At 50.2% G+C, this 17,634-nt stretch overlaps 1 protein-coding gene across 1 annotated transcript; it reads right to left on the minus strand.

Moving 5' to 3' along the window:
* Window positions 1–6,668: 6,668 nt before the first annotated feature.
* LOC132385467 (translocon-associated protein subunit delta-like) lies at window positions 6,669–15,925 on the minus strand. Its single transcript, XM_059957553.1, has 6 exons — window positions 15,769–15,925; window positions 13,484–13,602; window positions 12,779–12,853; window positions 8,542–8,631; window positions 7,582–7,647; window positions 6,669–6,903 (listed from the first exon to the last, which is right to left on the minus strand). Exons 1-6 carry the CDS (start codon window positions 15,836–15,838, stop codon window positions 6,799–6,801), a joined length of 525 nt encoding a protein of 174 aa, XP_059813536.1. The 5' UTR covers window positions 15,839–15,925; the 3' UTR covers window positions 6,669–6,798.
* Window positions 15,926–17,634: the final 1,709 nt, after the last annotated feature.

The following is a 17,634-nucleotide window of genomic DNA, read 5'->3' on the forward strand; positions in this document are numbered from 1 at the left end:
GGGGGAGATCTGTACACTGACCTATGTCTCTCCGTCTTTCTCTCTCAGGGGGAGATCTGTACACTGACCGGTGTCTCTCAGTCCCTCTCTCTCAGGGGGAGATCTGTACACTGACTGGTGTCTCTCAGTCCCTCTCTCTGTCAGTGGGAGATCTGTACACTGACCGGTGTCTCTCAGTCCCTCTCTCTCAGGGGGAGATCTGTACACTGACCGGTGTTTCTCAGTCCCTCTCTCTGTCAGTGGGAGATCTGTACACTGAACGGTGTCTCTCAGTCCCTCTCTCTCAGCGGGAGATCTGTAAACTGACTGGTGTCTCTCAGTCCCTCTCTCTGTCAGTGGGAGATCTGTACACTGACCGGTGTCTCTCAGTCCCTCTCTCTGTCAGTGGGAGATCTGTACACTGACCGGTGTCTCTCAGTCCCTCTCTCTCAGGGTGAGATCTGTACACTGACCGGTGTCTCTCATTCCCTCTCTCTCTGGGGGAGATCTGTACACTTACTGGTCTCTCACATTCCCTCTCTGTCTGAGGGAGGTGTGTACACTGACCGGTGTCTCTCAGTCCCTCTCTCTCAGGGGGAGTTCTGTACACTGACCGGTGTCTCTCAGTCCCTCTCTCTGTCAGGGGGAGATCTGTACACTGACCGGTGTCTCTCAGTCCCTCTCTCTCTGGGTGAGATCTGTACACTGAGTGGTCTCTCTCATTCGCTCTCTCTCTGAGGGAGATCTGTACACTGACCGGTGTTTCTCAGTCCCTCTCTCTCAGGGGGAGATCTGTACACTGACCGGTGTCTCTCAGTCCCTCTCTCTCTGAGGGAGATCTGTACACTGACCGGTGTCTCTCAGTCCCTCTCTCTCAGGGGGAGATCTGTACACTGACCGGTGTCTCTCAGTCCTTCTCTCCGGGGGAGATCTATACACTGACCGGTGTCTCTCAGTCCCTCTCTCTCTGAGGGAGATCTGTACACTGACCGGTGTCTCTCAGTCCCTCTCTCTCAGGGGGAGATCTGTACACTGACCGGTGTCTCTCAGTCCCTCTCTCTCAGAGGGAGATCTGTACACTGACCGGTGTCTCTCAGTCCCTCTCTCTCTCAGGGGGAGATCTGTATACTGACCGGTGTCTCTCAGTCCCTCTCTCTCAGGGGGAGATCTGTACACTGACCGGTGTCTCTCAGTCCCTCTCTCTCAGAGGGAGATCTGTACACTGACCGGTGTCTCTCAGTCCCTCTCTCTCAGGGGGAGATCTGTACACTGACCGGTGTCTCTCAGTCCCTCTCTCTCAGAGGGAGATCTGTACACTGACCGGTGTCTCTGAGTCCCTCTCTCTCTGAGGGAGATCTGTACGCTGACCGGTGTCTCTCATTCCCTCTCTCTCTGAGGGAGATCTGTACACTGACCGGTGTCTCTCAGTCCCTCTCTCCGGGGGAGATCTATACACTGACCGGTGTCTCTCAGTCCCTCTCTCTCTGAGGGAGATCTGTACACTGACCGGTGTCTCTCATTCCCTTTCTCTCTGTGGGAGATCTGTACACTGACCGGTGTCTCTCAGTCCCTCTCTCTGTCAGGGGGAGATCTGTAAACTGACCAATGTTTCTCAGCCCTTCATCCTTGTAAATTTTCTCTGTACTCTTTCAACCTTGTTTACATCTTTCCTGTAGGTGCCCAAAACAGCACTCAGTTCTCCAAATCAGGCCTCACCAATGTCTTATTCAACTTCGACATAACATCCCATCTCCTCTACTCCATATATTGATTTGTGGATGCCGGAGTACCAAGAACTTTCTCTACAACCCTATCTTCCTGCGATCACCAATAGCCTTTCTCACTACACCTTCAATCTTGGTGTCATCCACAAATTTGCTGATCCAGTTCACCACATTATTATCCAGATCAGTGATATAGATGAATAACATGGTCCGGTTTTCCCTTCCCTCCACTTCCCCTCCCCTCCGCTCCCTTCCCCTTGCCTCTGTCTGGAGCCTCGCCTGTTTGGAACTCTCTGTTTGTGTCCACGCCTTCGCTGGTAGGTCTGACCGTTTTGCCGCTACCTAGTGTTGGGAACTGTCTCATCGTGTTTGGTGTTCTGTCTCATGAGTCCCGGACCTATGTCCTGTACCCAAGGAGGGGTCCAGGCTCTGTGTTCTGTGTCCCTATCTCTCTGTAGGCTCCGTGACCTCGTCATGTCCATCTGCCTCGCCCTGCACAGGCGTACGTTTCCCAGTCCAGTGCTGGGATTCCCTCATCCTGTGCTGAGGTTCCCTTGTCCAAAAGTCTCTTGTCCAGTCCTGTTTCTCCCTCCACCAAGGCTCTGGGTTCTTGTCATGTCCATGTGCCTCACCCAGCACAGGAGTACCTTGCCCAGCCTGTGCTGAGGTTGCCTTGTCCCACCCAGGAGACTCTCATCCCGTCCTGTCCCTCTCCTCGTCCTGTGGCCTCATCCTGTCCTCGCCTGGTTCTGGAGTCTTAGCCCGAGTCAAGACCAGGTTCTGGATCCTCGTCCAGTCTCTGGCTCGGAGTCCAAGCCCAGGATCCTAGTTCCCAGTTCCATGTCCTGGCTCCCTATCCTAGTCAAGTCCTAGCCCAGGCCCGGAGTCCTTGTCTTGTCCAGGGCCTGTGTCACTCTTCCCCACTTTCCTTGCTCCCTTCTCTCGCCTAGTCCTGTTCCTGGTTATTCAGTGTCTGTGTCTTGCTTTTGGGTCCACTCCCAATGCCCCCCTTATGACAGAACAATCCAGCCAGACTTGGACCCAGTGACACAGACACTGTTTTTTAACTCTCACTATCCTCCCTCCTGTTGAATGCCCCCCACCCGTCTGTGTCGTCCATAGTCTGGGGAAGAATTTTGTGTCGCGAGGAGGCTCCCATTGAGTTGGCGGGGGTGGGGGGGGGGTGGGGGGAGAGTTGGTATTGTCATGGTCCGGTCCGTGAAATCCATATTCCAGTTCATGGTCTGATCCATGTTCCTTATTCCAGGTTTTCTGAGTTTCTGAGTTTCCCAGTTTCCGTTGAGGCAGCTGATTCTTGTTTGGGCTGGCCTCATAAATAGCTTCAGGATTCAGCCTCTGGCTGCTGGATTGTTCCTGTCCAAACCCTTTGTCGGTATCCCTTCCCTAGCCTCGCCCTGTTGGGACTGCCTCTCCGTGTCCATGCCTTCGCTAGGTAGGTCTGGCCATCTTGCTGCTACTTAGCGTTGGGAACTGTCTGGTCGTGTTTGGTGTTCTGTGTTATGAGTCCCGGCCCTACATCCCGTATCGAAGGAGGGGTCCTGGCTCTGTGTTCTGTGTGATGAGTCATTGTTGGTGCCAGATGGGGCGGTTTGAGTATCTCAGAAACTGCTGATGTCCTGGGATTTTCACCCACACCGTCTCTAGAGCTTACCGAGAATGGTGGGGGAGGGGGAAGCCCCAAAACATCCAGTGAGTGGCGGTTCTGTGGGCGGAAATGCCTTGTTAATGAGAGGTCAGCGGAGAATGGCCAGACTGGTTCAAGCTGACAGGAACTCAAATAACTGGACATTACAACAGTGGTGTGCAGAGGAGCATCTCTGAACACACACGTCGAACCTTGAGCTGGATGGGTGACAGCAGCAGAAGACCATGCCAGTTTCCACTCCTGTACCGAGTAAAGTGGACACTGAGCATACTTAAGTTAAATTAAATTTTGTTAGAACTTGTAAAGTACTGTGTTGATGCTGGGAAAAGCGATTATTTATGGCAGTTATATCCTGGATATGGAGAAGTAATGAGATCCCTTGAGTCGAGTACGATGGGGTTGTCTGTTGGTGGGTCCTCGGGTGGCTGTTGAGGCCGGCCCGCGATCCACGTGTTCTGATGCAGAGAGTGGCGGCCTGTGGCTAGTGTGGTCTTTTGGTCGTTCGGTCCCTCCTTTCACTGCTGCCGCTCGCTCTCCGTGGCACAGTGGAGGTCGTTCTCGCGTCCAACTGGACGGATCTCCTTCAGGTGTAATGTTGGGATTTTCTTTTTCCCAGCTGATTCTCACGCTTTTGAAGTTTCCTTTGCCCTCCAGGGGCTTGCTGAGCTTCCTTCAATGGGAGTAGAGGATCTGTTTGCGTAGAATAACTTGAATTGGAGACCTCGCTGGCATTGTCCATCATCAAAATGTGCACTTAAGTACAGGAGCCTTAGGTCCCACACCAGCAGGATCAAGAACAGTCATTACCCTACAGCAGGGTTTCTCAACCTGGGGTCCATGGTCCCCTTGGTTAATGGTAAGGCTCTATGGAATAAAAGAAAGGTTGGTAACCATCAGGCACCTGACCCAGCGTGGGTAACTTCACTCACCCCAACAGTGAACTGATTCCACTCATTTTCAAGGACTCTACAACTCCTATGTTATTTATTGTTTTTCTCTGTATTTGCACAATTTGTTGTACTTTGCACATTGGTTGTTCGTCTGCCTTTGTGTGTAGCTTTTCATTGATTCTATTGCAGTTCTTTGTATTTATTGTGAATGCCCGCAAGAAAATGGATCTCAGGGTTGTATATGGTGACATATATATACTTTGATAATAAATTCACTTTGAACTCTGAACATTGCTGAAATTGTACAGTGGACAAGACCAGGGGACAATATACCTTTCAAAGATGGGTAATCTTCCACCTCTAACACCAGCACATCCATTCTTAGATAAGGACCAAAGCTGGAGTACTGAGCAGTTTTGGGCTCCTCATCTAAAGAAAGGATGTGCTGCTGTTGGAGAGAACCCAGAGATCCTCCAGAACGATCCTGGGAACGAAAGGGTTAATGTACGAGGCGTGCTCGACGACTCTGGGCCTGTATTTGCTGCAGTTGAGAAGAACAAAGGGGCTGTCTCATTGAAACGTGTCGAATGTTTAAAAGCCTTGATAGAATGGATAGAGGTTTTCCCTATAATGGGGGAGTCTAGGACCAGAGGCACTCAGAATAGAAAAACATCCCTTTAAAACAGGGATGAGGAATTTCTTTAGCCAGAAGGTGGCGAATCTGTGGAATTTATTGTCGCAGACTGCTGTGGATGCCAAGTTGTTGAATATATTTAAAACAGAGGTCAAAGGTTCTTGATTAGTTGGGGCATAAAAGGTTATGGGGAATGGGGTTGAGAGGGTTAATAAATCAGCCATGATGGAATGGCCTAGCAGGCCAAATTCTGCTCCCCCACAGGAAGGATGTGGGGCTCTTTGTAGAGGGGGAGGGGTAGACCCGATCGAGGTTTCTAAAAATCCGAGACAGTCTGTACCCCAGGTCTTAGATTAGGGGCCATACATTTAAGGATAAGATGGGGAAAGTTTAAAGGAGACATTCACTGGGTGGTCCACATGTGGAGCGAGCTACCAGGAAGCGTTCTCTGATTGGAACAGGAGTCCACACTCAGCTTTAGAGGACCTGAGGGACAACTTCTTATGCCAGAGGGTGGTCCATATGTGGAACAAGCTGCCAGAGGAAGTGGTTGAGGCAGCTACGTGACATTTAAAAGGGATTTGGATAGGAGAGGAGGGATATGAGCCGAATGTTTAGAGGGGAATTTCAGTAAGCGTGACCCAGATGGGCCGAAGGGCCTGTTTTCATGCTCTGTGATCAATCCTCCATGCACGCTTCTACCCCGATCCCTAGGCTATGCCGTGGTAGTGTAAAGCGCAACCGAGTTCCTCCAGCAGTGTGCTTGTGCTGCCCAGATTTCCAGCATCTGCAGATTTCAGTCCTGGAATCATTCTCGTGGACCTCCTTTGAACCCTCTCCAACATCCAGCACATCCTTTCCTAATTAAGGGGCTGAAAACTGCTCACAATACCTCAAGTAAGGCCTCACCAGTGCCTCAGCATTACAGCCTTCCTTTTATAATTCACGCCCTCTTGAAATGAATGCTAACACTGCGTTAGGGAATATTCTATAGTTAGTGTATATAGCAAATAATAACCCCAATGGCAACCAATCTTCACATCCGGATATGGATTGTAGTTTGAATTTGAAACGCAGCTCCAAATAGTAAATTTCAGACCAGGAAACACCCAAAGGACTGATGTATGTCTGCATATGCATGAAAGCATTCAACATCCAATTGCATTCAGACCACAGTGAGCAACATTCACTTTAGCTGCGTTAGGCATTTTGAAAACTGCATGCAACTCAAGAGAAGCATTATGGAAATTGTCCTGTTACCTCTGTTCTTTAACATATAGAAACGTTGGGTCAGGGAGTCCCGTCTCTCTCGAGTGTGTCCTGAGTAAACTTCTACATCTACCAGCTGCGTCTCTCTGCTGACTTTGCTCACAGTCACAATTGCACTCAGCTTCCTCACTACCGACTCAACCCACAGAAGACCCGAGGGACAATGTCTTCATGTAGAGTGTGCAGGGTATACAAGCTGCAGAGGAAGTGCTCAAGCTGGGTACAATCAAACAATCCATCTAGGTGCTTTCTGAGCATATGGGCAAACGGAACTAGCCCAGCTGGCAGAGGGGCAGAAGGGCCTGTTCCCTGACTCGATGCAAAGCCTCACCAATGTCTAGTACAACCGCAGCATAACGTCCCAATTCTTGTACTCAGTGCCAGTCCTCTTCACCTCCGTCTACATATTGAGGGAACCAGGTACCTAGTTCCTTCTGTTCTATAACACTACTCCGATGGGCCAAGTGGCCTGTCCCTACATTTTCAAGTGAGAGCAGACCAGAACGTACAAAAATTATTTTATTCCGCAGTTCGTTAGTTTCCACGCCGGGCGACCAGAAATGAGTAGACCCTCAGACCCGTCAGACCCTCGCCCAATCGAGCACGGCACCCCCCTCCTCTGTCCCACTGCCCTCCTCAAGCCTGGATGTTGCTCTTGGCACTGAAGGCTAGGTAGTAGACCAGGAGTCCGATGGCAGCAGCAACCACCTCCGTTGCAACCCAGGGACCGTTCCAGGCTCCCTGCCGGGAAGTAGACAGAGAGAGAAGGGGTGGAAGGGAAGGAGGGAGAGAGCACACAGAGGCATCAGAATAGGCAGAACTGGAGACCCTCGCACACCGCCCCCCAACCTCCGCACAACCACACAGGAGTGCACTCACGGTGTGCGCCTGTGCGCAGATCACTCCCCCCCCCCCCCCCCCCCCAGCTCATACACACACACCCTACTTCCCTACTTCTGCAGCCCAGAATACACAGGGCAACCAGCCTCCCTCCCCCCCAGCACACGCGCAGCCTATACAGATTTAACGTCCCATTTCTCCCCCCATTCTGTTATTGTTTCCTTGTAGCACCTCAATGTGCTGACGTGATAGTAATCTATTTCAAGGTATGCAAGATTTCTACTGTACACGGGTACCTCTATTTATTTATAGAGATATGCACAGAACTCGTACTTCTGGCCTTTTGAACCACTCTGTCCCACAACCCCCGATTTAACCCTAGCCTAATCATGGGGCAATTTACAATGACCGATTAACCTACCAACCGGCACGTCTTTGGACTGTGGGAGGAAACTGGAGCACCCGGAGGAACCCCATTCGTTCACCGGGAGAACGCACAATGAAAGTGGGACTGACCGACCCTGGTGGTGGTGTCTGTGCACCCACTCCCGGCCCCTCCTAACACAGACAGCTACTTACCCGGTGGTCAACACTGACAGCAAACAGGGGCTTCGTGGCTGTGTAGTCCTCTTTGTTCCTCTGAGCCTTTTGGGGGTGGTGGGGGGGGGGGGGGAAGAGTTCAAGTTTATTGTCATTCACCGTGTATACAGCTAAACAGAGCAATATCCCTCCAGACCAAGGTGCACAACGCAAAGTGATATTACCACAAATAGCAATCATTCCAAAACAATAAAATCTATTTCAGATGATTGACATTTAACACAAAGTGCGTTTATGTCACACTTATAAAGTAAACGGTGTAAAGCTACTGGCACTTCATATGTGATGAGGCCTGGGAGACGGCAGGGAGTTCAGTCATCTCACGGCCTGTGGGGAGAAGCTGTTTCCCATCCCAACAGTCCTTGATGCTATGGTGCCTCCTGCCTGATGGTACGGGGGCTAAACAGATTGTTGGACGGATGGGAGGGATCACTGACAATGCTGCATTGATAAATATCTCGGATGGGTGGGACAGACCCCCGATGATCTTCCCAGCAGTGCTTACAATCGTTTGTGGGCTCTTGCAGTCAGATGCCCTGCAATTCCGGTATTAGACGGTGATGCAGAGAGGGAATTAGGGAATGGTGGGGTGTGGATTTGAGAACAGGGACTGGGGGCAGAAATGGGCAAACAGGGTGTTCAGTGGTATTCATCGATGTCAGGTCAATGACCGCGCCCACCTCATTCACAATTTAAAGATTCAGCATGGTTATTAGGCCTTTCGGCCTAATACATAGTCGAAACTTAGTTCATGCTCCGCAGCGGGATTGAGTTGCAGCTCTTGCTTCAAAAGAGCCAATAGTCCACGTTGACCATTCACCACCCCCTTATAATCTCCCCCCCTCGACTTCCCCAATGCCCTCAACCTTGCGCCAACCCGTTACGCCCAAGGGGGAGGGGGGGAGAGGTGTGGAAATCCATCCCACACGCGTCACTCACTTTCCTCAGGGCGCTGTAGGACTCCTCGTCGAAGAACTTCACCTCGTACGTCCCGGACCTGGCCAACTTGTGCTCGGCACTCCAGGAGACCTGCGGGGAGGAGGGAGGAGGCGCTCAGCGGGATGTGCAACCCCAGTAACTGGTTTATTATTAACATATAGGTGCTCGTCACTGCCTCTACTTATTCAGGAGGCCAAAGATATTATTTTTTAAACTATTATTTCTTTCTTTTTGCATTTGCAGTTCGTTTTTTTTGGCACACTGCTGGAACGCCCAAGTTGGTGCAGTCTTTTATTGATTCTATTACGGTTATTATTCTATTTTGGATTGAGTATGCCTGCAAGAAAATGAATCTCAGGGTTGTATACAGTGCAACAGATGTGCTTTTATAATTAATTTAATTTGAACTTCAAAATTCAGCATGCCTGAGTCACAGCTCACACTGACGCTCCACAGGAAGAATCCTATCCGGATGAATCACGGCTCGGCACGGTAACCGCTCCGCCCGGGACCGCGGAGAGTGGCGGACACAGCTCAGCACACCACGGAAACCAGCCTCCCCTCCACGGACTCTGCCCCAGTAAAGCAGCCAGCAGGATCAAAGATCCCCGGCTCCCCCCTCGGACATTCTCTCTTCTACCCCGTCCCATCGGGCAGGAGACACAAAAGCCTGAAAGAACGTCCAACCAGGCTCAGGGACAGCTTCTACCCCGCTGTTGTCAGACTAACGAAGGGGATGCTAAGATGGACTCTTGACCTCACGATCAACCTCGTTATGGTCTTGCACCTTATCATTAACCTGCACTGCACTCTCTCTCTGACTGTGACACTCTATTCTGTTATTGTTTTACCATGTTCTACCTCAATACTCTGTGTAATGATCTGATCCGCAAGACAAGCTTATTTCCCTGTATCTCGGCTACAGGAGCCAGACGACACACACCGTCACCAGGTTCAGGGACAGCGACTTCCTTCAACCGTGCAGATTTTCCAATCAACCGGCACAAACTTAACCTCCACCTCGAGATAACAACAGTAGAGTATATTCACTTGCCCCATCACTGAACTGTTCCAACAACCTACACACTCTTCATCTCAAAATGTATTGCTTATTTATTATATTTTCCCGTTGTATTTGCACGGTTTGTTGTTGTTTGCACATTGGCCGTTAGTTGAGGCTTTCGCTGGTTCTATTGTGGGTCTAGGGTTCACTGAGTATGCCCAAGGAAACCAATATATGGTGCCACATATAAACTTTGAACTTTGTACAACAGTGGTCTTTGATTTTGTTACACTGTGGATGTTTATTTCATGTCAGAACTGTATGATTCATGTTTTCCTTGTAAATGTTGTGTCTCTGACGCTGCGTGCTGAGAGATTTTCATTGCGGATGACTGTACCTCAAACTTTCTTGACTCCTTGCCTTTTCCAGACCGGTGGGGGGGGGGGGGGGGGGGGGGGGGTAGTGGTCACTGCACTGGTGGACACTAGGACCCAGGGATGACCATTAGTCACAGAAACAGACAGACTACTGATGCAAAGAATTCAGCCCACTGAATCTGCTCCACCATTCCACCATGGCTGATTTATTTCCCCGCTTAATCCCATTCTCCTGCCTTTTTCTCCCCATAAATGTTTACACACTAACTAATCAGGAATCGATCAACCTGTGCTTTAAATATACACAATGGCTTGGCATCCACAGCCATCGATGGTAACGAATTACAAAGATTCACCGTCCTCTGGCTGCAGAGATTCCTTCCCATCTCTGTTCTAAAGGGACATCCTGGAATTCTGAGGCTGTGCCCTGTTTCTAGCCTCCCCCACTTTAGAAACCATCCTCTCTTCATCCACTATCTTGGCCTTTCAATATTTGGTAGGTTTCAACAAGATCCCTCCTGCCCTCAATCTTCTAAACTCCAGCGAGTACAGGAGGCCCAGGGCCAAAGAGTCCTCATGTTAACCCTTTCATTCCCATGATCATTCTTGTAAAACTCTGCTGGCCCATCTCCAACATCAGAACATCCTTTATTAGATCAGGGGGCCCAAATCTGCTAACAATAATCCAAATTTGGTCTGCCTTGCAAGACCTTACATCCTTACCTTTATATGCTTGTCCTCTTGAAATGAATGCTAACATTGCATTTGCCTTCCTCACCACAGACTCACCCTGCAAATTAACCTTTAGGGAACCCTGCACTAGGACTCCCAAGTCCCTCTGCAAGTCGGATTTTTGAAATCACCCTCGATTTAGAAAATAGACCACGCCTTTATTCCTTCTTCCAAAGTGCGTGACCACACACTTCAACATTGTATTCCATCTGCCACTCTTTGCCCATTCTCCTAAACTGTCCAAGTCCTCCTCCTGACTTTCTGCTTCCTCAACACCGTCTGATCCACCTTTATATTGCCCGCAAACTCGGCCACAAAGTCATCAATTAAATCATCCAAATCACTGACATATAACGTGGGAAAAAAGTGGTTCCTACACTGACAGCTGAGGTACAGCACTGGCCACCGGAGCCAATCAGAAAAAGCCCCCTTTCGTCCCCCTCTTTGTCCCCTGCCAATCAGCTAATGCTCCATCTACACTAATACCTTATTAAGCAGCCTCATGTGCAGCACCTTGTCAAGAGCCTTCTAAAAATCCAAGTAAACAACATCTACTGACTCTCCTTTGACTATCCTGCCTGCTATTTCCTCAAAGAATTCCAGCAGATGGTCCTTTGAAGATTAAAATTATAAAGTAATTGGGGAAAGTAAAAATAAATACTAAAATTATTTTGAACTCCATGGAGCATATGGGGATCCTCCGATATCCAGGCAATCTTTCTCTTCTTTCTTTCTTTTTTTTCTTTCTTTAGACAAGGGTTAAGGGGGGGAGGGTTAATATTATTTTTTCTCTTTCTTACTATTTTATCATTACATTTATTCTTTGTAATTTTCAAAAAAAATTAATAAATAAATAAACATACAAACAAACAAAAAAAAAATTCCAGCAGATTTGTCAGGCAAGATTTCGCCTGAAGGAAACCACACTGATCTCAGCTTCCTCAGAATCAGAATTATTATCACCGGTGTGTGTCGTGAAATTTGTTAACTTAGCAGCAGCAGTTTATTGCAATACATAATCTAGAAGAGAAAATAATAATAAATAAATAACAGTATACGCATATTGAATAGATTAAAAACTATGCAAAAACAGAAATGTATATTAAAAAAGTGAGGTAGTGATCATGGGTTCAAAGTCCATTTACGAATCAGATGGCAGAGGGGAAGAAGCTGTTCCTGAATTGCTGAGCGTGTGCCGTCAGGCTTCTGATGAAAAAGGGTGCTGGGGATCCTTAATGATGGATGCTGCCTTTCTGAGACACCACTCCTAGAAGATATCCTGGGTGCTTTGTAGGCTAGTGCCCAAGATGGAGCTGACTAGATTTACAACCCTCTGCAGCTTCTTTCAGTCCTGTGCAGTAGCTCTACTGCCGCCCCTCCCCCCAATACCAGACAGTGATGCAGCCTGTCAGAATGCTCTCCACGGGACAACTATAGAAGTTTTCACATGTATTTGTTGACATGCCAAATCTCTTCAAACTCATAATGAAGTACAGACACTGTCTTGCCTTCTTTATAACTGCATCGATATGTTGGGGCCAGTTTAGATCCTCAAAGATCTTGACACCCAGGAATTTGAAGCTGCTCACTCTCTCCACTTCCGATCCCTCTGTGAGGATTGGTATGTGTTCCTTCATCCTTCCCTTCCTGAAGTCCACAATCAGCTCTTTCATCTTACAGAGACTGAGTGCCAGGTTGTTGCTGCAACATTAGTTGGCATCTCTCACTCCTGTATGCCCTCTTGTCACCATCTGAGATTCTACCAACAATGGTTGTATCGTCAGCAAATTTAAAGATGGTATTTGAGCTCTGCCTAACCACACAGTCATGGGAAAAGAGAGAAAAGAGCAGCGAGCTAACCACGCACCCGAGATGCGCCAGTGTTGATCGTCAGCAAGGAGGAAGTGTTACCACCGATCCACACAGATTGTGCTCTTCTGGTTAGGAAGTCGAGGATCCAGTTGCAGAGGGAGGAACAGAGGCCCAGGTTCTGAAACTTCTCAATGAGGATTGTGGGAATGATGTTCCTGACATAACACCAAACATCAGGGAGGTGAGGGCTCCGTCAGGGGGCCAGTGCACTCATCCTCCCCCCACCACTGGCCATCCCAATCACCCCACGTACCTGGTAGCGTCCCACGTCTTGCCCTCGGGTGACGGGAAACTGCTTGCCGTCAACGTCTGCATAGAGTGCAACGTTCTGAAGGAAACAGTGACAGAGGGAAGGGCAAGTTAAAGCAACACGATAGTATGGAGGAGTCAGGGACGAGGGGACAGAGGGACTCTGAGGACTGACACAGGGCTGTGGGGAGAGAGTGGGATGATAGGATTAGTTTGGGGACTGACACAGGGCTGTGGGGAGAGAGTGGGACAGTGGGATTAGTTTGGGGACTGACACAGGGCTGTGGGGAGAGAATGAGACAGTGGGATTAGTTTGGGGACTGACACAGGACTGTGGGGAGAGAGTGGGACAGTGGGATTAATTTGGGGACTGACATAGGACTGTGGGGAAAGAGTGGGACAGTGGAATTAGTTTGGGGACAGACACAGGGCTGTGGGGAGAGAGTAGGACAGTGGGATCAGTTTGGGGACTGACACAGGGCTGTGGGGAGAGAGTGGGACAGTGGGATTAGTTTGGGGACTGACACAGGACTGTGGGGAGAGAGTGGGACAGTGGGATTAATTTGGGGACAGACACAGGGCTGTGGGGAGAGAGTGGGACAGTGGGATTAATTTGGGGACAGACACAGGGCAGTGGGAAGGGAGCGAGGTGCTAGGATTAGTTCGGGGTCTGTCATACCATGAACTCTGATCACTTTCCCGTACTCACCTGTGCACCATTTTTGCAGGTGAGGGAAATTTCGACAATGAAGACAGTTTCGGATGAGATGACCGCATCCGACGTCGTGTAATAAGACGGGACAATCGAGGGCTCAGTGCATGTCTCCGCTGTGGACAAGGAGACCAGCATTAGCACCAGAACAGCCACTCTGCGTGGAAACAGATGCAGAGTCCAGAGGAGTGGAGTCTGCCCCCGGGCTGGACCACACAACCCGCTAAGGGAATCGAAAGAGCCCCTTTTATAAATTGTATTTTACTCTCCCTAATTTTCTTACAACTCTCAATCACAAGAGATCCTGCAACACACACACAAAATGCTGCAGGAACTCAGCAGGTCAGGCAGCATCTATGGAGATGAATAAACAGTCAACGTTTCAAGCCGAGATCCTTCGTCTGGACTAGAAAGAAAGGGGATAGAAGGTGGGAGGAAGGGTGTTGGAGTGGAACAAGCTGGTAAGGGAGACCGGTCGAGTGGGTGGTGTTGGGGAGGGGTACGATGTGAGATACTGCGAAATGATTGGTGGAAGAGGCTGAAGGAGCTGGAATCTGATAGGACAGAGTGGACCATGGGAGAAAGGGAAGGAGGAGGGCACCAGAGGGAGGTGATGGACAGGCGAGAGGAATCAACCTACATGTTATACAACATGGGTGATCATGGTTTTGTCTGTAATTGTTCTTGGGAAATTTTTCCAAAGAAGTGCTTTCCCGTTGCCGCGTTCTGGGCAGTGTCTTTACAGGAAGGGTGACCCCGGTCATTATCGATACTCTCTCTTCAGAGATTGTCTGCCTGGCATCAGTGGTCACATAACCAGGACTTGCGATGTGCACCAGCTGCTCACACGACCCTCTACCTGATCGGGGGGGTGCTATGCCTTGCCCAAGGGTGACCTGTAGACTAGTGGAGGGAAGGAGGGCCTCACACCTCCTTTGGTAGGACCGCACCCTGCCACCCGGTGAGATGAACGGGGAAGGGAAAAAGAGCGAAGGTTAAAGAAATCGGTGTTCAAGCCGTCAGGTTGGAGGCTACTCGGATGGAACGTGAGATTTTGAAACTCTCACTAGAGACGTTGGTGCTAATAAAGCCGACTACTCCACCGGCCTGAGAGGGGCCTCACCCTGCGAGCAGCCGGGGCCCTGGACGGAATTCAAACAGAACTGGGTGGCCACCGGACGATTCTGCAAGATGGAGCGAAGGTAGCACCGATGCAGGGGATCAGGTGGGTGCCCCCCCCACTCCCCGGAGCAACTTGCAAACGAACTGTTACCACACCAGGAAGGACCATTTGGGACCCTGAATGGTGGTGAAGGGGCAGGTGCAGCTGGGGTAGGTGCCCAATGGCGATAATGCTTGGCCCTCGGAGGAAGGCATTGTACAAGACGGGGACAGCTGTATAAAATGCTGGAGGAGACCGCACTCAGTGTACTGCATATAGTTTTGGTCCCCCTGCTGTGGCGGTGTGGAGCGACATCTCCACCAAAGGAGGCGCGAGGCGCTCCTCCTCTCCGCTTGGCCTGCAGGTCACCCATTGGCAAGGTGTTGCTGCCGGGCAACCCTGCGGGGTGGGGGGAGGATCTTTACAAAACGGTGGGTGGGGGCTCAGGAAAACCCCACAAGCCCCCTCAGCACCCAAGCAGGAGCAGACCGTGCACTGGCGTAAATGCCCCCCAACTTCAAGCCCAGTTGGCAGCCGGGCGCTCTCCTGTATTTACACGCCGATCGTGCCAGCTTCAACCCCTACCCAAAAGCCCATCAAAGGGCATTCCCACAATTTCCCCTTACACGCAGGGAGGCCAAATGGCACCGTCTCTGAATAAGCATCCCTGTTCCTCCCCCCTCCCCCCACTGAAGTGGCATGACTGCACTCAGCAAGATCCCACAAATTACAGATGACCGCCCCTCCTTCGGACCCCAGTTGACCGCCTGTACCCTGGGCACAGCATGATCCCACTAAATCCCTCCAAAACAAGCAGCAGCTTTACATCGGTAAACGCTCGGATCTCTGGCCCCAACTGACGCTGAACTCCACTGCCCCTGTTCACACAGACCCCACCCCTCGCCACCAACACCAGCGGTCCTCCTTTGGATCAACCGGCCGCTAAGCCCTGCCCCACCCTCCTCCCAACCCCCAGATCCAAGTGGGAATGCAGAGCAAGATCCCAGCCCCAAGGACACGTCACCCAGGGCCGGGGACGACGGCAGGGGGGGATCTTGGCGCTTCCCGCCCCAGGGCCAGGTCTCCCCTCCCGCCCCTAGCTGCAGGTGACCTCGCTCACCGGCACACAGGCAGGCGACAGCCGCTACGAGGACCGCCAGCACCGAGACCCGCCGCCGCCACCACTCCATCGCTTCGTTTCCGTCCGGCTCCCGCGGCACCACGGGATAGCCGGCGGTCCTCCCATGCCGGGTGGGAGGACCCGGACCGCAGCACCCGCTGACAGCTCCAGCGCCCCCTATCGTCCGGGACGATCAGACTGACGCATGCGTGACAACCAGCTCCCACTCAAACCAACTGGCACATGCGCATGTCTCCCTCTATTCTCCAGGTTGGAGGAGTGACCTCATATTCGATATGAACATTGATTTCTCTAAATCCTGTTAATATCACTCCTCTTCCCTCCTTCTCAGCTGCACAACGTGGTAAACTCAGTCAGCTCCATTATGGCCACCAGCCTCCCCAGCACGGAGGGCATCTTAAAGGCGGCACCCATCATTGAGGACCTCCATTGCCCAAGACCTGCCCTCTTCTCATTGCTACCGTCAGGAGGGAGGTGCAGGAGCCTGAAGACACACCCTCAATGATTCAGGAACAGCTTCTTCCCCTCTGCCATCAGGGAGGAGGTACAGGAGCCTGAAGACACACCCTCAGTGATTCAGGAACAGCTTCTTCCCCTCCGCCATCAGGGAGGAGGTACAGGAGCCTGAAGACACACACTCAATGATTCAGGAACAGCTTCTTCCCCTCTGCCATCAGGGAGGAGGTACAGGAGCCTGAAGACACACACTCAATGATTCAGGAACAGCTTCTTCCCCTCTGCTATCAGATTTCTGAATGGACAATGAACATAGAAAATAGGTGCAGGAGTAGGCCATTCAGTATGATCATGGCCGATCATCCAACTCAACCCATGAACGCTACTTCACTACTTCTTTGCGCGACTGATTTAACATAAATTAGAGATTTGTTACTCTATTTCACATTTATTATTATGTACTGCTGCCACAAAACAATAAGTTCACGACACATACCAGTGATCTTAAAACTGATTCTGATCTTAATTTTCCATTCAAGATCCAAGATTTTTTAATGCCATTTCCCGTACACATCTGTAATGGAGAACGAAATAATCGTTACTCCGGATCCTATGCAGCACAATGAGATAAAGCACATAACAATAATAAAGGTAGATAGACAGATTCTTTATTGATCCCAAAGGAAATTACAGTCACAGTAGCACAGATACACAAATATTGGAAGATAATTAAACATAATAAAAAAATAAGTTATGTCAAACAGTCATCACTTTCCCAGCCGTAGGTTGACTCATTATAGAGCCCAATAGCCAAGAGTAAGAATGACCTCATCTAGCAGTCTTTGGAGAAGCCCAGTTGTCTCAGTCTATTACTGGAAGTGCTCCTGTTCAGCCAAAGCAGCATGCAGTGGGTGAGAAACATTGTCCAGGATGGCCAGGACTTTCCGTAGGGTCCTTTGTTCTACCACAGCCTCCAGTGTGTCCAGTTTGACTCCTATAATAGAGCCAGTCTTTCTAATGTCTATTGAGCCTGTTGGCATCACCCGTGTTGATGCCATTGCCCCAGCACACCACCAGATTGTACTGGTGACAACAGACTGGTAGAACACGTGAAGGAGAGGCCTGTACACTCTAAAGTGCCTCAGCCTCCTCAGGAAGTAGAGGCGACTCTGGCCCTCCTTGTACACAGCCTCTGTGTCAGTGCTCCACTCAGCATCCAGGTGCACCCCTGGGTCCTCACCACCAATAGTAACAGGGAGCAATGCAGTGCAAAAATATCACAATCAATATAAAGATATAGGACGGTTTATCTACATACATTGATTGTCCTACTATTCAGTGACTGATGGGAAATGTAGTGGTGGTTGGGGGTGTGGACTGGTGGGTTAG

This window comes from Hypanus sabinus (assembly GCF_030144855.1).
Source record: "Hypanus sabinus isolate sHypSab1 chromosome 24 unlocalized genomic scaffold, sHypSab1.hap1 SUPER_24_unloc_16, whole genome shotgun sequence".
In the NCBI taxonomy this organism is placed as follows: domain Eukaryota; kingdom Metazoa; phylum Chordata; class Chondrichthyes; order Myliobatiformes; family Dasyatidae; genus Hypanus; species Hypanus sabinus.